Here is a 21,643-nt window from a genome sequence, read left to right on the forward strand (position 1 = left end):
TTAATCATCTTCTGTACTTACTGGTAACTTCAGATGTTCCTTGATCTTTCTGGAGGTGATCATTGGCTGAACCTTTGCCATTCTGGCTATTCTCTGATCCATTCGAACAGTAGTTCCACGCTTCCTTCTGCATCTTTCAGGTTTTGGTTGTCACTTTAAGGCATTTTAGCTGAGCAGCCAATAATTTGCTGCACTTCTCTGTATGTTTTTTCCCTGTACAATCAACTATTTAATAAAAGTACGCTGTTCATCAGAACAATGTCTGGAACAACCCATTTTACCCAGTATTTCAAAAGGAAATGCGCTATGACCAACCTGTGCAACATTTGCCACCCTCCTAAATTAAATAAGGGCCAAAACTGACACCCGTTCTTCTGCAGAATGAATGACTTCACCAATTGAACTCCTCACTGCTATTATTTTGAACAACCCCCTTTCAATCAATGCTTCAATTACTCAGAATGAGTGGGATGCATGTCCTAATTATTGGGTTTGATTTGTTTTCATTACTTTACTACACTTTCAAGTGAATTTTTTGCTATGTAGAAATATCACTTCTACTAAAAACAGTGATTTATCAAGTTAATGGTGTTGGACTGCTATTTTTTTGAACACTACTGTATGTAAATTATTTAAATATATGAGTATACAGTATACTTTGTACACATAGGACTTGACTTGGTTACCCAAATTCATTTTGGAAAGTGTTTAAAAAAGCTGAAAAAAAACCAACTAAATATTAAATTCCTAAGCCATAGCTAAAACTCATCGCAATTACTGTTTTTTAACCTACATGTCCTGGGCACGGTGGATCAGTGGGTAGCAGTGGGTGGCGCTATCCGGGTCCTTTCTGTGTAGAGTTTGTATGTTCTCCCTGTGTCTGCGCAGGTTTCCTCCGGGAGCGCCGGTTTCCTCCCACAGTACAAAAACATGTGAGGTTAATTGGACATACAAAATTGTCCATGACTGTGTTTGACATTAAAAACTTGTGAACTGATGAATCTTGTGTAACGAATAACTACCGTTTCTGTCATGAATGTAACCAGTGTGTAAAACATGACGTTAAAATCATAATAAACAAACAAACAACCATGTCCTGGGAGTTCAGGTGTCACGCTGGTCTAATACGCTAGCCTACTAGCGCTAACAGCTCGAGTTTGAATTTCAACGCTGCCCAACTGCCCAATGCCGTCCAGCAGGCGCAGTTGGACAAGTGTGAGGTAGGAAAGATGAGCAGGGTTTCATGCGAAGCAGCTCTCTGTGAGAGTCCACCACTGTCGATATTAAGAAGCAGCCGATGACTACTGCACACTTCTCAAGGGGCAATGGGGTGGTGCATGTGGATATACAGTTTCAATAGGGAATTTCAAATGACTATAAAAAAGCATTCTGTATATGCACATTTTATAAACCAACACAAAACAGCAGGATTCTGGTGTAAAAAAATATAGATCTTGTTTAGTGAAGTGTTCAAGAAGCAGCTTCATGCTTTACTGTCATTATCTGGTGATTTTTATTAATGCTGGGATTGTGGCTGCACCCAAAATCACATCCTAGTGATTAACAGTTTAGTAATCTGTGATTTAAGATACAGCTGCTTGATAGCACTCTACTGATTCTCCAGACCTTAATCTTTACTCATCAGAGTAGAATTCTGGCCCAAAGGAAGACTTTTACACAGCTAACAGGCTGGAAAGCTAAAATATAGCGTACGACTATCAGGCTGGCAAATTATATTCAAAAAGTTTCTGCGCTTTTCATTGGAAATGGTGAGGGCAGGAGGAGGAGTAACCGGTCGTGTCTGAGAGAGCTTATAGTCCGGATTTAGCGCCATCTGATTTCCACCTAAACAAGCTTTAAGGGAAAGAAGATTTTCATCAATGACAATGTGAAATCGGCAGTGCATCAGTGGTCATGCTCAACCTAAAACATTTCTTGCTGATTAAAATGGTAAGATGCTGTGAAAAATGCATTGGAAAGGAAGGTGACTATGTAGAAAAATAACACCTCAGCAGTGCCACAGGCTGATTGCCTTCATGCCACGCCGCATTGATGCAGTAATTCATACAAAAGCAGCTCTGACCAAGTACTGAGTGCATATACTGTACATACTTTTCAGTAGACCAACATTTCTGTATTAAAAATCCTTTTTTAAATTGGTCTTATGTAATATTCTAATTTTCTGAGATACTAACTTTTGGGTCTTCATTAGCTGTAAGTCATAATCATCAAAATTGAAAGAAATCAACACTTTAAAGATATCACTGTGTGTGTAATGAATCTATATAATATATGAGTTTCAGTTTTTGATTTAAATTACTGAAATAAATTAACTTTTCGATGATATTCTAATTTACTGAGATGCACCTGTAATGTGTCATCTAAAAAACAAGTATTCAGGCACCTCGTCTGAACGTATTTATTTGAAGGTCGGATCAGCTTAGTTTAGATTTGTGGAGCTTAAACGTTTTTTGTCAGAAGAACTCCAGGTCTCTTAATTGTCATTATTTGTCTATGTAACCAAAATTAGCAATCTATTTACACATCATGCTTTATTTACACTGAGGAATCTTTACAATGTGAGGAAAAAAACTTTCATGCTGGCATATGATCAGCCATGGTTTGTTTCAGTTGTTGATACCAGTATGTATACACAATAGAACTGATGTGATTTTTAAGTCTACACTTCAGCCATAAGCAAATGAAACACATAGGATGCCAGACTACACCGACAAATGAAAAGTAAATGTTTTACATTGGTACACTGCTTTTAGACCTGCTTTATAATTATTTATTAGTAACAGAAAATGTTTAGACCATGCTTATTTGGTTGCTTTTTCAAACTACTGGATTTAACTTCACTTTGATCCTATTTTACACTATCATACATTACAAAACAATGCTGACCTGCATGTTATTTGTAATTGCAGTACAAATAATCATGAGATAAGGTTGTCATGATCCCAATTAACATATTTTAAAAATATTTTCATAACCATTGCTATTGTTTTTAACCTTTTTTGGTTAACTTTTTAGCAATGTTGTAAGATGTAGTAAAATACAATCTGCTACAACTAAACAAGGACTACATTTAGACAGGATACCTCAACCACCACACTTTTAATATTTTTTAAGATGTTACAAAACAGTACAATTATTTACATACAAATAAGAACAGATGAGTAAAAATTCTGACTATTTATCCAAACTGTTGCCTGTGGTCAGTTTATCCAGATCGTCAGTAAATTACTAGCCAAACGTAGCAGAGGAGGTAAGATTCCTTTGTAATTGACTAAATATTAAGTGGTTACTACAAAATATTTGTGGTTACTACAAAACTGCATGTTTTGTACAAAACGTGTGTTCTTTCCACGTGTTTATTGTATAAGCTTTGGATTAGCTTTGAAAGGCCTGCCAGCGATCATTCTTTTAGCTCCTTCCCAGCTGAGGGTTCACTCTGTGCTCTTCTTCTCCTTGTCTCTTGAGTTAGTAATGGATGAATAAAGAGCAGCAGCTCCCAAAACAATCGTCGTAGCAAAACCCACCACCGCTCCAACCTGTACAACTCGCCGCACCTGCAATTATTACAGAGAAAAAGCAGTAACGTTTAATTGATAGAATTTTTTTTTGTGTAAGTTACTGACACTTCATGCTGGCTCTTTATTTTTAACAAAACTCTTTAAACCAAATTACATTTTAATACATCAAAATTATCTGTTGCACCTGTAACAAGAGGAAAATTCCATGCATGTTTAATATAATTTGGGACAGTGGTAGCCTAGTGGGTAGAGCTTTGGGCTATCAACCGGAAGATTGGCGGTTTAAATCCAGGCTCTGCTATGCAGCCGCTGTTGGGTCCTTGAGCAAGGCCCTTAACCCTGTCTGCTCCAGGGGCGCCGTATGATGGCTGACCCTGCACTCTGACCCAAGCTTCCAAACAAGCAGGGATATGCGACGAAAGAATTTCATTGTACTGTACAACTGTATATGTACAGTAGTGTTCAAAAAAATAGCAGTGGTTTGAAAAAAGTGAATAAAGCACAAAATCATTATGATAACTTTTATTTCCATAAATGCAAATGCACTGAAAATACTCCACTTTCAATTCTAATTCAAAACATTAACAAAATGTAGCCAGTTTGTGTTAATCCTTTACAGAAAGTTAAGAAAAATGAATATTAGGCTGTTCAAAAAAATAGCAGTGCAGCATTTTTCTTTAAAAACTCAAAAAATGTATCTATAAACTGAAAAAAATGTTTGAGGTTTCACTTTACTTTAATATTTAACTAATAATAACTAATATTTAGTGGCATAACAATTGTTTCTGAGATCTGTGTTGCATGGAGTCGACCAACTTCTGGCTCCTCTGAACAGGTATTCCAGTCCAGGATGATTAGACGACATTCCACAGTTCTTCTGCATTTTTGGGTTTTGCCTAAAAAAAAAAACGTGTTTCAGATATCAGCCCACAAGTTCTCTATGGGATTGAAGTCAGGGGATTGCGCTGGCCACTCTATTACCTTAATCTTGTTTGTCTGTAACCAGGATGGTTTGGGTCATTGTCATGTTGAAACACCCATTTTAAGGACATTTCTTCTTTGACATAGGGCAACATGATCTCCTCAAGTATTCTGATATATTTAAACTGATCCATGATTCCTCGTATGTGATAAATAGGCGTAACACCATGGTATGAAAAACATCCCCATATCATCATTTTGTACCACCATGCTTTACTACCTTCACAGTGAACTTTGGCTTGAATTCAGTGATTGGGGGTCGTCTGACATACTGTCTACGGCCACTAGACCCAAAAAGAACAATTTTGCTTTTACCAGTCCACAAAATGTTGAGCCATTTCTCTTTGCACCAGTCAATGTGTTCCTTGGCAGATTTGAACCCATTCAGGACACGTCTTTATCTTAACAACGGGACTTTGCAAGGAGTTCTTGCTGGTAAATTGGCTTCACTTAATCATCTTCTGTACTCACTGCTAACTTCAGATGTTCCTTGATCTTTCTGGAGGTGATCATTGGCTGAGTATTTGCCATTCTGGCTATTCTTCGATCCATTCGAACAGTAGTTCCACGCTTCCTTCTGCGTCTTTCAGGTTTTGGTTGTCACTTCAAGGCATTTGAGATCATTTTAGCTGAGAAGCCTAGAATTTGCTGCACTTCTCTGTATGTTTTTTCCTCTACAATCAACTTTTTAATAAAAGTACACTGTTCATCAGAACAATGTCTGGAACAGCCCATTTTACCCAGTATTTCAGAAGGAAATGCGCTATGACCAACCTGTGCAACATTTGCCACCCTCCTAAATTAAATAAGTGCCAAAATTGACACCCGTTCTTCTGCAGAATGAATGACTTCACCAATTAAACACCTCACTGCTATTATTTTGAACAACCCACTTTCAATCAATGCTTCGATTACTCAGACTGAGCGGCATGCATGTCCTAATTGTTGGGTTTGTTTTGTTGTCATTACTCTACTACACTTTCAAGTAAATTTTTTGCTATGTAGAAATATCACTTCTACTAAAAACAGTGATTTATCAAGTTAATGGTGTTGGACTGCTATTTTTTTTGAACACCACTGTATATATGACAAATAAAGTATATCTTATTCTTCTTTAATAAAACCCTTATTGCTTAATTATCATCACATTTTAAAGCAACTAAACATATTGTGTGCAACAGGTAGTGTATTTTTTGCACAATAAAGGACCAAGTCTTGTGTCTAGTCGGTCTGTAAGAAGTTTGGCAAATTTAACTGTTTGAGCTACTCCAGTTTCCTCCCACCTCTCAAAAATGTGCAGCAGGTAAAGTGGCTACCCAAAAGTGTCTCTAGGTGTCAGTGATTGAAGCGCGTGGTGCCCTGTAACAGAATGCAGACTTAAATTCTACCTGTCTCAGGTGGCACAGCAGTCTAACGTGCCAGCACACCACTGTGGATTGCTTGAACTTGACTTGCAAGTACAAGTCAAGTTCACAGGAAGGTGAGACAGGGTCTATTCCAACTACCGCCGATATGTGGCCTCCAAGACTGGTCCAGGTGCTTGTGTGAGTAACGGGGGAATCACATGGAGCCTAATGTGGTTCCCCGTTCGTGATGTGGCTGTGTGTGGGAACCCAACACCGACAGGTGATCAGAAGTAAGCGCATATTGGACTAAGTTGGAGGTGAGTTTTAATGTGAGTGAGTGTGTAGTACCTGTCGCGACTCGGCCTTCCCGTATCTCAACTCGGTGACAAAATGCTCACAGTTTGCTCTGGCCACGCAGTAGGGCAGCTTCTTACCCACAAGGCTGTGTGCCTCCTTAAGGATGACAGGAATGGAACGAGGCTCATATTTATCGTCTCGCATGTTGTTGATCTCATAACGGTCATTGCCCACCACATCCGAAAGCAGTTCCTTCTTTACCAGGGCCTGATCACACATCACTGACATAATGCTGTTTGGACCGGCTCCAGCATACTCAGCTACAGGGAGACAAAAGGGACAACAGAACAAATTGCATTTATTGCAGTAATTTGGGGCTGAAGCATTTTCAGCAACCTATAAATCCCTGTCGATGAGTGCTAAAATGTCTTCTAGACCCAATGTTTTTAGGGTTGTTTTTTTTCAAACAGTTGTTTGTTGCCAATAAACTGATCTTCAATTTTATTACGCATCGGCTTACAGCCAGTATGTTACAATACTGTTGATTTTGTAAACAGGGATAAGTGAATTTACTTTTTCAAATTTATTTACTGCACATTTAAATGCATGCACTTATACACTATTTGATGTCTTATTAAATAAATCATTAAATAACACGTTAAATAACCTGGATGGTGAAAAACTACTAAAAATGAATAATAATGGCCCTCATTAATTAAAGTAGCATATGGACAAAATCAAATGTAAATCAAACAATGCAAGCCAAAACTTGGGTTTGAACCTCACTATCTGTAAGAAGTTTAGCTTCTTCTACCGAGTGGTGGGTTGCACTGTCACCTCACAGCAAGTAGGTCCTGGGTTCAATTCTCGAGTGGAGCTGTCTGGGTTCTTTCTGTGTGAAGGTACATGTTCTCCCCCTGTCTGCATGGGTTTTCTCTGTGAGCTCTGGTTTCCTCCCACAGTCCAAAGACATGCAAGTGATGTGAATTGGAGATACAAAAGCGCCCATGATGGTGCCGGACACTAAACTGTGATGAATCTTGTGTAACCAGTGACTACCTGTCCTGATATGAATGTAAAAAAAGTGTAAAATATGACATTAAAATTCTAATAAACAAACAAACAATCATTTATTTTGTCTATATACAGTATGTGTCATTAGTTAATGAAGGCAGATCATGTTGATTTTGTGCACCATTTTGAATTTCATATATAAGTGTAATGTGTGCAGAGCAATGTTTATGAGGGTTTTACAAAGTTCTGTCTTTAAGCAACACTAATAATAAAACAAACTGTATGCACTTTAAAGTACACCTAAGTAAAGGTCTGTTAATATTGAACTGCTGTTAATTCCTTATGGTAATACCCTTCCAGTTGACTTTATGTATATGTTAAAAATGTAACATACTAAGGATAATTCAGGGCTGATGGAATGCTTTTGTCATATAAATATGTACATGTGTTAAATTCTTCACCCACATTTTTACCGCATACTAAAACTTTGGATGATTTCTCTTACAAAAGTTCTAATTTCCCTAAACCCTCCAGAGGTTTAGCAGTGTCTGTCCCTGAGATTAAAGCAGTTAAGGTTGTGGGTTTTGGGTATAATAACATTATAAACTAGTTGTCCTCTGCACATGAAAAAAATTGTTTCTTAGTCTTATGACACACTTGTTGCACCTATTTTTTATTCACTGCTTTAACTGCTAAACCAGGCAAAATTATAATATAAATAGTATAAAATATAATAATAATACAGAATAAGTCGAGAGGTTAAAGCACAGTAGTAGCTCTAGTAATCTGAAGATTGCAAGGTGCCACTGTTGTGCCCTTGAGCAAGGCCCTTAGCCCCCAAGTGCTTGGATTATATAGATTAACAATTGCACATTGCTTTGGATAAGGTTTAAAGTTAACTTTATAAACTCACAGGGTGGTGCCAGGTGAATGACGTAACCTTCACCGACATAAATTGCCCAGTGTTGATAACCACCACGAAATATTTCAATCAAGTCACCAGGCTCTGGCTTCTGTTCCAACTAGAATAAAAAATAAATAAATTAGCACTTAAATCTATTGTCAAAAATATGGATATTCACTGTTTAAGACACATGCTACTAAGCTTTATAGTCAAATGTTACACTACCTCTCAATCTTCAAACATAATTAAAGGCAGAAGACCAGAAGCAATCATGAACTTTAAAGTAAACTTAGTAAAAAGTGCATGTCTCCGAAAAAGAGGAAGTTTTAAGTCACCACAAAACTAGAATTCATGACAGGGCTGTCATTATAAAACCTTTTGAATTAGAGACTAAGGTAGAGCAATCCATAACTTGGTTTACAGATAACCTGAACCCTGAACAATGGTTTAGTAGGCAGATACGTCAAACAGATGCCCAATGCCTGCTGTGAACTGTCAGGTATAGTGGAGGTTCCAAAAAAAGAGAAATAATTCGGTCTGAAGGGCATTTGGGTGGCGCAGTGGTCTACCATTGTCGCCCTGTCCAGAAGGTTTCTGCCTTGCGCCTAGCGTTTCCTGGTGGAATTGGGCCCGTCATGACGATAATTCATTTCTGGGCTTCGACCCCCCCTCTCCCATCCATTTTTAAAGTGAAATGAAATTAGGTCAGACAGTTATTTAGTAATTTTACAGGGCCATGACAATTTGGTTCAAACATTTTGTATCTGATAATGTTTCCATACTAATAAGATTATTTATTTACTATTTTTAAGTGGTTACTGGTTTAGTAAAAAAAAAGTGGTTTCGTAAAAAAAAAAGAAGAAGAAGCTTATTGTTGTCTTAATAATCACTTTAACATCATTAAGCTTTATGGGAAGATCTGAGCTAATGGGACAACCTGAACTAATACTACTACTAATAATAACTTACATGATATGATTGACTTATGTTAAAAGTTTTATTTTCATCCATTCACAAATGTCATGTATTTATTAAATTACTTTAAAGAAGACTAATAAAAACTTATGGAATTTTTGAAAATACATATGGCATTATTAAGTCTAAACAGGACATACCTTTGATGGTGCCATTGTGATGCTGGTGACAGTCTTTGGGTTTTGTCATTCATTCTGTTTTAAACAAACAAGGCTATTTAATACGTACATGTATAATGGAGACATGGTGCAAACAACAGGTGTATGATGAAAATGCAAATAAATGGGCTATGCATGGTTAATTGTAGCTGCTTACTTTACACATACAGCTAGTATGAATAATTCTTTTATACTTTAATAAATGTATTAATCTTATTTCCCCACTAAATCTCTGAGCCCAAACTGAGTCTGTTCAGAATAATGTGATCATAATGTTATCGAATCTAGACTCTATTGTTTGAGCTGCTATTGTATGGATTTATTGTTTATATTTACATTTTCAGCATTTTGCAGATGCTTTTATCCAAAGCTAGTTACATGATACAGTCTAAGCAATTAAAGAATAACAGGCAGTGGTGGGATTTGAAACCAGCAACCTTCTGCTTACTAGTCCAGTACCTTACAAAACTACTGCCCTGTATTGTTATGTAGTGTGTGAAACATGGCATATCTAAATGAACACCTTAGACCAAATAACGTGTTTTAGAATACATTTATAATAGAGAGGGAAAAGTTAAGAGCATGTTAAAAGTACTGTATGTTTTACATGTATGGGTCATTGGTAATAGAAGGCGACGATAAATAAAGAATACATATATACATATATACATACAGTATATACATATATATATATATATATATATATATATGTTACATATTAAGCCGTTTTTTCCTTGTATTATAGGTTAATACAGACAAAACGCTTTAGAGAAAAAAAAAACATTGTGTTTATCTTTCGAGTCGTAGTAGTAAATATTGTTTGACATGGTAAGTGTATATAAGAAACTTAGTGTTGTTTTGTTGTTGTTTTTGTACATTAAGCCAATTTGTTTCTACTTGTTTAAAACGCCTCACAGAACACATTCAGAAAGTAGAGCTGCTTTAACTTTAGACCAATGTAAACAACTCAGCGCTCAAAACTATTGCCAAGCGATGTGGCAATGCAAACCTATGTAATTAACAAACTAGATAATTAGCGAATCTTGTATTTAACAAAAGCATAAATTCAAACAAAAAAAAAGATAAAATATGAGACGACTTACCACGACACGTCCACAACTGTGTGATGGAGCAGCTCCGATTTTCTGCACTAAAACTCACACGCGTACTCGTTTGTATTAGCGTCAAACGTCACAGATCAGCTGATCAGCCGCTATGTTTGTTTAGACCAGGGGTCCTCAAACTTTTTAACCAAAGGGTCAGATTACTGCTCTTCAGTGTTTCGGGGGGCCGGACCGCAGGTGAAATAGTAAACACACCCAAAAAAAGCTATTTACTATGTATACTGGATGTATTGTCTGTGCTCTGTATAATTGTACTTCGTAATGGTAATGCAGAAATGTTATTTATTTTAATAATTTCCATTATCCTACCTCATACAGTGTTTCCTTAAAAAATCAGTGTGAACTGTGAGCCTGCTTTTGCCTGACGAGAGTAAGCGTCAGGTTCCATATTTGTTACTGCCAGTCATAATAACTTTTGTAGGATGTGAGGGACATTAGAATGTGTATAATAAAAATAGTTTGGGTTTATTGTATTAAATGATATCAGAGTTTAATAGATTTGTGTAGTTCCAATATAAAAGTATTATGGTTTTCTTTGATCTTAAGTATAAATTAAAATAAATTAAAAAATAAAATTATTATTTAAAAAACAAGTTTTGTAGGTTGTGAGGGACATTTATATGTGTATATTAAAAATAGTTTGGGTTTATTATATTAAATCATGTAAGAGTTTAATAGATTTCTTTAGTTCCAATATACAACTATTATGGATTCATTGATCCTAAGTATAAATTAAAATAAATTAAAAATAAAAGTAGTATCTACAAAACAACTTTTGTAGGATGTGAGGGACATTAATATGTGTATGTTAAAAATAGTTTGGTTTAATTATATTAAATCATGTAAGAGTTTAATAGATTTATCTCTTATACACACTTATTACGTATGCATTGATATAAACTATAAATTAAAATAAATTAAAAATAAAAGTATTATTTGAAAAAGAAGGTTTGTAGGATGTGAGGGACATTAATATGTGTATAATAAAAATAGTTTGGGTTAATTATATTAAATCATATCATAGTTGAAAAGATTTATTTGTCTCCAATATCAAAATATCATGGATTTATTAATCTTAATTCTAAATTAAAATAAATGACATATAAAAACAGTATCTATAAAACAAGGTTTGTAGGTTGTGAGATACAATAATTTGTGTTTATAAAAAATAGATTGACATGAATCCATGAATACATTACAAGACTTTAATGGATTTTTTTCTCTGTAATAAGTGCACAGTAAATGTTTCCTACGTTTTTCTGTTAGTTTGATGACGCTCCCTAAGCGGTTTCATTTTAATCTTTCTTTAAATAAATACATTTAACCTTAAAATTATTATAAAATAGCTTTTGTAGTATGTTGTCCACTTAAATCTGTGCAAGAATTCGTAAAATAAGTAGGTGTTAGGTGTTTTTTGAACCATTTATATAGATCGGAATGGCGAATGTTAAACGAATGTCGAATATAAAACTAACTTTACCGCAGTAGTCAACATAGCTAATAAATGTTGATCAGTGAGTCTGGATCTGGTTGGAGATTTAAGGTGTTTCCAGCGGATCTCAGTAAAGCACATCTTCAGCTCAGACAAGAATTCCTGAAACTGCCTGTAGTTAAAAGAATTAGCTTTAATGAAATTAACACAGGACACGATGATTTTCATAACGAAATCCCACAACACAGTTCAGTGGCTGCGGTCACTCATCTCTCTATTGATGCGCCAATCACTCCCCTCATGATTGGAGCGCCACCCGTTGGATCGCTGTGGCCATTTTTGTTTCCTTCTGTTATTTTCCCCCCGTTATAATACTGTGAGTTCGAAGATGGCCAGACAACATGTATTGCTGCTGTGGTTAAAGGGGCCGGTCAAATTAAAGCAGCGGGCCGTAGTTTGATGACCCCTGGTTTAGAGGAACAGTGTCGGAGGACTGAGAGAAGAAGTCAGCATGAAACATCGAGCTTATCTGGTCTGTTCACATGTTTTACTGTTAGTCGCAATATAAACATGTTTCCAAGTGCATGTATTCCACCACAGATATTAATGCTCAAAACTTCAAAAAGTCACCATCCCTTACTAAATAATTCAGGGTCGCCTCACAGCAAGAAGGTCCTGGGTTCGAGCCCCAGGTGGGTCCTTTCTGTGTGGAGTTTGCATGTTCTCCCCGTGTCTGCATGGGTTTCCTGCTGGTGCTCCGGTTTCCTCCCACAGTCCAAAGACATGCAAGTGAGGTGAATTGGAGACACTAAATTGTCCATGACTGTGTTCGATGTAAAATTGTAAACTGATGGGCCTTGTGTGGTGAGTGACTACCGTTCCTGTCATAAATGTGGGCAAGGTGTAAACCATGCCGTTAAAATCCTATTAAACAAACAAACTAAATAATTCCGTGATTTATTAGCAGTGGCGGCTCCTGCCAAATCTCTCAGGGGGGCAATTGTTGCGATGATGGCCAAGGTGACCCGTTCAATGGGTAAATTAAAGCTTAAATAATTAACATCTTAAGTCATCTGTCAGTTTGCCCTCACAAATAACTTTGAACATGGAGAGAGACCAGCTTTACCATTAATCATAAAATTAAGTAAAGGCTTCAAACTAACAGTTTAATTCAGTCTTCATCAGATAGCATTTTATTTCAGGTGCAGCAGATCCAGAATAAAGATTGGCATCGGGGCTGATGTGCAATGAATAAAGAAGTACAATTAAACAATTGGGGAGATACAATAAGTGCAATCACAATTTACAATTTAAAAATTACATTACTTACTTCTAATTTACTTGTAACTTATATGATTTCCTCCCCTTTGTAGATATTTGATGTTTAAATTTGGTCTGGGTGGCCCTAATTCTTAAGTTGCTAATTTATCCTGATTACATGATGGAGTTGCTCCGAACTGAGGTGATGGTAGTCATGGTGACGAGATCGCGACACCAGGTTACGTGTGACACAAGCACGTAAGTGCGTGCCCTCCTGGAACCCATTCAGAACCTCAAGACAGACTGTCCAGAACAGTCACAGCTGTGATAGAAAAATTTCTTCCCTTTCGCCCTTTGGTGGTGCGTCGCCCGATCACCCTAAGGAACGAGCTGCCCCTGTGTATTAGTATTTACTAGGATTTTAACGTCATGTTTTACACACTTTGGTTACATTCATGACAAACTGCAGTTACTCGTTACACAAGATTCATCAATTTACAAGTTTAATGTCAAACATGGACAATTCTGTATCTCCAATTCACCTCACTTGCATGTCAGGACTAGAAAGCCACGCAGACATGGGGAGAACATGCAAACTCCACACAGAAAGGGCCCGGACCGCCCCACGTGGGGATCGAAGCCAGGACCGTCTTGCTGTGAGGCGACAGTGCTACCCACTAAGCCGCCCAAAAAACAACTGTAAGCTTGAGAAATGGGGCAATCTTAAACCTGTAGACATTTTAAATTAAGGCTGTAATCACAATATTCAGATATGCTCAAAATGTCCCACAATATACTTAGTAAAAAATATAAAAAAAACATATTCCACTGTCTAGCTTTGTTAGGATCTGTCAGTGTTACCATTGTGTTCCTTCCCCACCCCCTGCAGATTTGCCCCCCCCCAATGTTCAATTAATGACTACAACCTTGTCCTAAATCTGTAGTTAATAATGGCTTTGCAAAAAAAAAAACCTAATATTACTTATTTGTAGTCTAAATATTTAATTTGTAAATAATTAAATTTACAAAAAATTCAAAAACGTGTTTTGCCTTCTTGTAAATACAATAAATAATATTTATTTATTTATAATAATAATAATAATAATAATATAATAATAATAATAGTGTAGCGTCGGCACAGGCTTTACCCAGAAAACCACCAGTGGTGTCTAAGCTCACCGTAGCCGTGTATCCCGTTGTTGGGAGTGGGGTGGCTGCGGTGAGGGTTGGGTAAGTAGCTTAAATGTTTGACTGTTGTATGAATGTATGTGTGTATGAATGGGTGTCTGTCCCTAAACCGCTGAATGAACTGCCAAAGGCAGCTCACTTGCGGCCCTGACGCTCTCCTTCCTACTCGCCGGCGCCACATTGGTGTCAGAAGTGGGATTGTGGCATTTGGGTGGCTCTGGTGGTACAGTGGGCCAATATGTCCGGTCTGTCTGAGTGCGCTAGCCCAGGTGGCTGTAGGGGTAGGGTGCCCAGTCCAGCAGTGGGTGGAAGAGCGGCTCGGCAGTGTAATGGGGTGTGGTCTGGCCGAGGAGCCACCCAGTGGACGCTGGTGAGTAGGTCACCGGGACGGTTGACCATTAGGGAGGGGGCAGTGTAGCGTCGGCACAGGCTTTACCCAGAAAGCCTTGCGGCAGTGGTGTCTAAGCTCACCGTAGCCGTGTATCCTGTTGTTGGGAGTGGGGTGGCTGCGGTGAGGGTTGGGTAAGTAGCTTAAATGTTTGTCTGTTGTATGAATGGGTGTCTGTATGAATGGGTGTCTGTACCTAAACCACTGAATGAACTGCTAAAGGCAGCTCACTTGCGGCCCTGACGCTATCCTTCCTGCTCGCCGGCGCCACAATATAATAATAATAATAATAATAATAATTAATAATAATAATAATAACAATAATAATAATATTTATAAATAATATAAAGAATAATATTATTCTTCGTTTTCATTTTTTTATGTAAGTTATTAAAAGTCTTGAAGTGAATTGTTGTGGTTAATCAGGCGGTCCAGTGCATGACATTTTAGTCAGGGGGTCAAAAATTCCTAGCGGCTCTTTTAGTCGCTCACAGACTCCGGATCAGCAGAGGGCGCTTGTACCAGACACAAGTCAAAACCACTGAGAAAGTGCACATGAACTTCCGTTTTTAATCGTCTGTCATTTACCCACACGAGCGTTTGACTTGTTTTGTTGTTAGATTTCTGTCACTGATGCATTATTACAGTTGAATTATATGAAGTGAAGGTTGTTAATGCTGTGATTGATTTGAGGGTGTAAACAATGTGTGCTATGTTTGATGGAAATGGTTTATCAGCGATGCAGAGCTCTCAGTGTCACACTCCTCACAATAACTACAGGTAAGAGCAGGATTCCTCCTTTACTCCAGCTTCTACTGCCTGAGAATATACAAACACTCACCAATCAAAGCTCTAATCTAAATGTAAAAGTAATAACTATACGCACAACTTCACAAAGCTTCATAAGTAAACACATGTTTATATTACTCTGAAATGATTCTTAATTTGACATTTTTAAATGAAAAAGTCATGCTTGACACTTTTTTTGAACATGAAAAGGCTGTGCAGTATCCCAAAACCATAAATGATGGCAAAAACGAGGTATTATAATCATAAATATTCTGCAGTTTCATTATAAACTTCAACTGCAGTAATGACACTACAAGATTAGTTAAGTAAGTCTAACAATTAAAGTTGTGTACCCCTTGTTTGATAAAACACAATAACATTGAGTTTTGTCATGAAATTCTGTACATTTTGGTAGTTTTTGTAAATTCTAGTTCTGTAAACTTAAGTTATTTTTGTAAATTCTAGTTTTTTAATGTATTGTTTATTGTTCATAACACTAGAGAGTATTGCACCTTAATTTCGTTATACCCGGTATAATGACAATAAAGATATTCTGATATTCTGATTCTGATGAAGACCTCTCAAGTCAACGCTGTAGCTGCCAAGATTATTGCAGTATTTTTGGTGGAGAATGTTTGCCCAGATGTAGCGATTGGAGAAATGTCCTGGCCACCTGAGGAGCAGTTGTAGCATAGTGGTTAAGGTACAGGACTAGTAATAAAAAGGTCACTGGTTCAAGCCACACCACTGTTAGGTTGTCACTGTTGGACCCTTGAGCAAGGCCCTTAACCTGCAATTGCTTAGATTGTATACTGTCACAGTACTGTAAGTCGCTTTGGATAAAAGCGTCTGCTAAATGCTGAAAATGTGAAATGTGAGCACACAAAGACTACTGTTGAGAGAGACATTCACATCTGCCGATGTTTTAAGGCCAATCCTGTGTTGTTCCATCTTTTTGAGTGGTCACTGCTGGACGCCCAGCACTATGCTGTTGCTCTGCTGTACTCAGAGGCCTCCTGGCCACACTCTTGGTCCAGTGGGAGGCTTCACGAGAGTCCTCAGTACTGGATTCTCTCTGGCATCTTCAGGCTTCTTGTTATAGAAAACTAAGTAAATCAGTCTAACAGTTATACTTATGCACCCCCTGTTTGATAAAACACAATAACATTGTTGAGTTTTTTTGGCTTTTTGTCTTATAAATGGTTTTGAGGAAAAGCAATGCAATTATTTTAAAGCAATGACGTTGTATTGCTCTGTCTGCCAATAAAATAGCCCTACATGACTGTTCCTGTTAATTAGTAGTAAACAGCTTTTGGACAATTTGTCAATGTGGCTTACCATTGTACGGTATGTTTCATTGCTTTCATCCAGTGTGGATACCACAATTAAATTCAAGATCTTTTTGTCTTTTACCTATATGCTTAAAGTTTTTCTTGGAATAGTGTTACTATTTATTCAAATATTAAATATCTTCTTAAAAACCTCTCCTAATAATGTATGTTCTTTTTCTTTTGTAGTCCTCAGGAGCTTGCATTGGAAATAAAAGCATTCATCAGTGGTGTTGACCAGACGCAAGGTCGTAAACTCACCGTTCGGGACCATGCCCGCTGTGCTGTACGTCTTCTCCGCACTGTCCCAGCTTGCAGAGGTGCTGTTCTGGAGCACTTGAGGGGGGTTTACGACGAGTATGTGGCAGCTTTTTTTCAAGACCTTGAGGCTGAGAGTGACAGTGGAAGAGATGGTGCTACTTCAGGGACCAATACCAGTGTGTCTAACTTGGAGGATGTAATTAAAGAGATTCATGCCGTCCTGCTTGAATTTATTCAACTTAACCCGAAAGCGTGGGCACCTTTGGTGTCTTCCTGGGCAGTTGACTTGCTTGGGCAGCTGAGCAGTAAGCATGCAGGGAGAAGAGCAGTTCCTTACTCCTCCAGTCTAAACGAGCTCCTCCAGTTATGGATGACATGTGCTGCCACTCGCTCCCTAATGGAGTGTTACTCCCAGTGTCTGGCAGCAATGTTAGCATGGTGTCCTGATGCCTGTGTGGATGCCTTGTTGGATACATCTGTACAGCATTCCCCTCATTTTGATTGGGTGGTTGCCCATATAGGCTCTGCTTTTCCTGGTACCATCATCAGCAGGGTACTCGCCTGTGGACTCAAAGACTTTTTTGCACATGGATGTCCTTCAGGTGATCAAGCACCCCAACAGCAGACAATAGACAAAAGCAGCAGAGTGCCCAAAATTGGGTCTGTGGTGGGTATCCTTGGACACTTGGCCTCTAGACACTCTGACAGTATTAAAAAAGAACTTCTTAGAATGTTCCAGGACAGTTTGTCCCCTCCACCACAAAGCGTGCCTCTGTCTTCAAGTGCCGCTGGTTGGGAGAGCTCCCAACATCTCCGCAGAGCTACCGTACCTTTCCTGCTGCAGTTAGCCGCTCTTTCACCGGTTTTGCTTGGAGCTGTGGCAGTCGAGCTGGTGGAGATCCTTCGGCCACCTTTGCTACTTCAACTCCAGTCTCAGTTTCAGGGTTTACCCAGGGAGGAGGTAGAAAACATGTTGGGCCTAGCAGTGCACCTCATCAGTCAGAGCCCTGCAGGTGGAGCACGGGTGCTGCGGTTTCTTGCAGATACTGCTACCCCAGCCTCTGTGATCATATCAGGGCCCACACCTTCACCACATGACGGTGTACGCGAAGCTTGTGATCGTCTTCTCCAGATGCTCCTATTGCATCTCCACAAGCTTGTGTACAACAGGCCTGATGGAGATGAACCATATTCACACTCCAGCTCCATTGCAATGCCACGTGTGATCCCATTTCTTGAGGAACTGCAGGCTCATGTTGGTGAGCTTTGTGCTGAGACACTTAGGCTTGAAAGGAAAAGGCACCTATGGCTACATCAACTGCTGTGTCTGCTGTCTGTATATGGTGGTCCTAGTGTGGCCACAGAAACCCTCTGTCAGCTGCTAACCCAGGCCAGGAACCCCGAGGAGCTTGCCTTAGCCTCACAACTCTACTCTACACTTTCTTCTTCTATTCCCAGATTACTTGCACAAGCTGTCACACGCTGCGTTGCTCAGATCCACACCCAAAACCTGAACAGTAGAGAGTTAGCACGACTCCTGAACAACCTGGCTACAGCAGTGCAGAGCCAGGAAGAAGACGGCAAATCAGCCAGTGCAACAGCTGGAAGTTCAATGGCAGCACAAGTTGGCACTGCTGTTTCCAGCCACCTGCACGATTTCTGTCAACTGTTACTTCACAATGATGCCACTGTATCAAGAGCAGCCGCTCGCCTCTTGTGTTGCAGCCAGATTCCAAAAGCTTGCTCGCCAGCTCATTCGCTACTCATATCGCGGTCGGCAGTGGCCCATTTCTTCATAGCTTTACGACGACGGGGAGAAATGCTAAAGGTCGGAGGTCAGAGTGGTGAAGAGGCAGTTGGATACTCCATGTGCTTGCTGTCCAACCTGGCAGCTTACTCATCCCTGACACTCAAAATTGTACTGCAGCAGCTTGTGGAGGGAGCCTTACAAGAAAGCAACATGGATCTGTTTGGGGGTCAGAAAGAAAACCCGGGTGAAAACAGTTACTTCACACCCAATCAAGATCCAGATTTAGGTGCATCATTGCTAGACATCAACTGTAAATTTGGTACTACTGTTAACTTCTCTGGTAGTGTGTGGTCTGTGTTCCATGCTGGGGTGATTGGAAAGGGTCTGAAACCTCCTCAGACCTCTTACCAGTCTGACCCTGATAAAGTTAGCCTGAACATACAGACTTTGCTTGCCGTCACAGTCCAGTGTTGCAGTTCTGGTGGAGGAGGGAGTGGCAATAATGGATCAGGCAATGGCCGGAAATCTCAGGCGGGCGAGGGTGTTCATGAAGAGCCTTCTCCAGTCAACGCTGAAGCTGCCAAGGTTATTGCAGTAGCTTTAGTGGAGAATGTTTGCCCAGATGTTGCAAATGGAGAAATTTCCTGGCCACCTGAGGAGCACACAAAGACTACGGTTGAGAGAGACATTCACATCTGCCAATGTTTTAAGGCCAATCCTGTGTTGTTCCATCTTCTTCGAGTGATCGCTGCTGGACGCCCAGCACTCTGCTATTGCTCTGCTGTACTCAGAGGCCTCCTGGCCACACTCTTGGTCCAGTGGGAGGCTTCACGCGAGTCCTCAGTACTAGATTCCCCCTGGCATCTTCAGGCTTCCTGTTTGCTAGTGTCCTGTATGGGAGAGGGTCAGCTTCTGCCCCCAGTACTAAGTAACATCCATGAGGTCTTCCCTCATCTGTCACCATTTGAGGTCAGGCTTTTGCTGCTTGGGGTCTGGGAGTACATGCGTGGAAACAGCCCTATGCCTCAAAAGTTTACATTTAGTGCTGAGAAAGGAGTGTTTTTCCGAGATTTCTCTCGAGACGGGGATGTAGCACGTTACACTGCACCAATACACAGTGTGCTTCATAAGAACATTGACCGGCTCGGACACTTATGTTGGAGGTTTCAGGTCTAGCAACCTGAAGTTTGTTGTTTCAAACCTTTTATTGTACAGTGAGGTTCTGGGGTACTGATTTTTTGTTCCACCTTGTAATTCTCCACCACTGTTAATGGTAAATCAGATTTTTTGAGGGGATGGTATACAGATAAACTCCAAAAAGTCCAAATTAAATGTTTGAATTGATTTTTTCCAGTAAATACATGGAAGAGAAAAGTTAAAATGGGATAGAAAAGTTCTCTGTGACAAAACCTTATCAAAGTTTGAACATAAATTTGATCATATAACTGTATAATAGCTTTTGTATTGTAATTTTAATGTGTGTTTTGTTTAGGTAATAGCATAGTTTAAGATTCGACTATAAACTGTACATAACTAACTTCATAATTGTTGGATACAAAAATAAAAAAAACTTTCACTTTTGTTATTTTGTGTAGTAGATGTGTAGTTCTTGTGTGTAATATACAGTACTGTCAAAGTTCTAGGTCATCACTAGCTTCGTTGTTTTAGCAAAAGTCAGTATTTAGTCTGATCTCCCTTGGCACTAGATGTTGAACTCTTTTGGGAAGACTGTTCTGAAGTTTTCTGAAGGTTTTATGTTAATGTTTATGTTAAGTGATCCCATCCTGCCTCTATAATATTCAGGTCTGGACTGTGGTAAGGCCAGTCCATGACTATCAGTGTTTTATCAGCAGTTTTTTCTCCAAACATGATTTTACTGTGTTAGTAGTGTGCTTGAGATCATGCTGAAAAATAAAACCATTCTCAATCAAGCGCTTTCCAGAAGGAATGGCATGATGAATTAAAACCTGTCTGTACTTTTAAGCATTCATGATCCCATTAATAATTAAAAACACCCCTGGCAGGAATGCAGCCCCAAATCAAGGCAGACCCTCCATCATGTTTCACTAAAGGCCACAAGCACCTCATTCTTCTATCTCTGTCTGACTCTCTTTTTTTCTTACAAATTGTTGACTATTAAACCCAAAACTGGATTTGTCATTCGGCTGCTAATTAACTGCTAACTGACAGGTCATTATTGATTGCCATTGTATGTTGAAAATGGTAGTTTACATTTGTTTTCAACAGCTAAAGCTTTATTTGATTCAAGAGGGTGAGAGTTTGGCCTACTGATTTAAGACTTCCACACTAGCCTGAGTGCCAGTTCATTACAGGAAATCAACCACTCACTTATTCCCACTTTCTTACAAACAAGGTTAGTTAAGGAGACCATTCATCCACTGGTGTGCTCTTGGCAAGTAGAAGTAAATCAGTACCCAGATGTTGTAGGAGCATGGTAATCTCTATGCAATAATCAAAGCAGAGGACTGAACCTGGAACCCTAAAAGCAACACTGCAGCAGTATTTCATGCTGTCACCATGCCTCTCATCATAAATCTCACATATTGCTTAATTCAGTTTTCATTTATTCACACTGGCCTGCATACATCTGTGAAGAAGAATAGACTGTGCATTACATATGGATGGAGTATGCAGTATTCAAGTATGCCAATGTGCAAACAGGTATTGTACACAAATGTTAAGCTAAATCTAAAGATTGAATCTAGGACCATGCAGTCGCCATGCTTTTCCACTACCTGCTACACCACCCCGCTATACCAATTACATTATAAGCATAGGCATGTGAAGAGGGGCTGCCAGGGCTGTAAACATAAAAGCAGGAATATAAACTAATGAAATGGATAAAGACCGTCACTTAAAGACCATAATACCAACGTTCCATTGCAAAA

The 21,643-nt window shown here is 38.9% G+C and overlaps 2 protein-coding genes across 3 annotated transcripts; one reads left to right on the plus strand and one right to left on the minus strand.

Moving 5' to 3' along the window:
• Positions 1-3,107: 3,107 nt before the first annotated feature.
• Positions 3,108-10,415, minus strand: LOC134319020 (phospholipase A and acyltransferase 4-like). 2 transcript variants are annotated; one of them, XM_062999998.1, is made up of 5 exons: positions 10,318-10,410; positions 9,197-9,250; positions 8,091-8,199; positions 6,215-6,483; positions 3,108-3,575 (listed from the first exon to the last, which is right to left on the minus strand). In XM_062999998.1, the coding sequence occupies exons 2-5, from the start codon at positions 9,209-9,211 to the stop codon at positions 3,453-3,455; spliced, it is 516 nt and encodes a 171-aa protein (XP_062856068.1). In that variant the 5' UTR covers positions 9,212-9,250; positions 10,318-10,410; the 3' UTR covers positions 3,108-3,452. The 2 variants fall into 2 exon arrangements, with proteins under 2 accessions (XP_062856068.1, XP_062856070.1); XM_063000000.1 differs by lacking the exon at positions 3,108-3,575 and adding an exon at positions 4,205-4,435 and having other exon boundaries at positions 10,318-10,415.
• Positions 10,416-15,309: 4,894 nt separating this feature from the next.
• On the plus strand, positions 15,310-20,281 carry ints5 (integrator complex subunit 5). The gene is made up of 2 exons (XM_063000001.1): positions 15,310-15,386; positions 16,913-20,281. The coding sequence occupies exons 1-2, from the start codon at positions 15,310-15,312 to the stop codon at positions 19,908-19,910; spliced, it is 3,075 nt and encodes a 1,024-aa protein (XP_062856071.1). The 3' UTR covers positions 19,911-20,281.
• The last annotated feature ends 1,362 nt before the right edge of the window (positions 20,282-21,643 follow it).

This window comes from Trichomycterus rosablanca, chromosome 8, assembly GCF_030014385.1.
Source record: "Trichomycterus rosablanca isolate fTriRos1 chromosome 8, fTriRos1.hap1, whole genome shotgun sequence".
Lineage (NCBI taxonomy): Eukaryota > Metazoa > Chordata > Actinopteri > Siluriformes > Trichomycteridae > Trichomycterus > Trichomycterus rosablanca.

Coding starts and splice junctions, on each gene's coding strand:
- LOC134319020 (XM_062999998.1), bottom strand. Junction 6,484..8,090: donor CATTCACCTGGCACCACCCT/GTGAGTTTATAA, acceptor GTCTCCCTGTAG/CTGAGTATGCTGGAGCCGGT. Junction 3,576..6,214: donor GGAAGGCCGAGTCGCGACAG/GTACTACACACT, acceptor TAATAATTGCAG/GTGCGGCGAGTTGTACAGGT.
- ints5 (XM_063000001.1), top strand. CDS start 15,310: ATGTGTGCTATGTTTGATGGAAATGGTTTATCAGCGATGCAGAGCTCT. Junction 15,387..16,912: donor ACTCCTCACAATAACTACAG/GTAAGAGCAGGA, acceptor TTTCTTTTGTAG/TCCTCAGGAGCTTGCATTGG.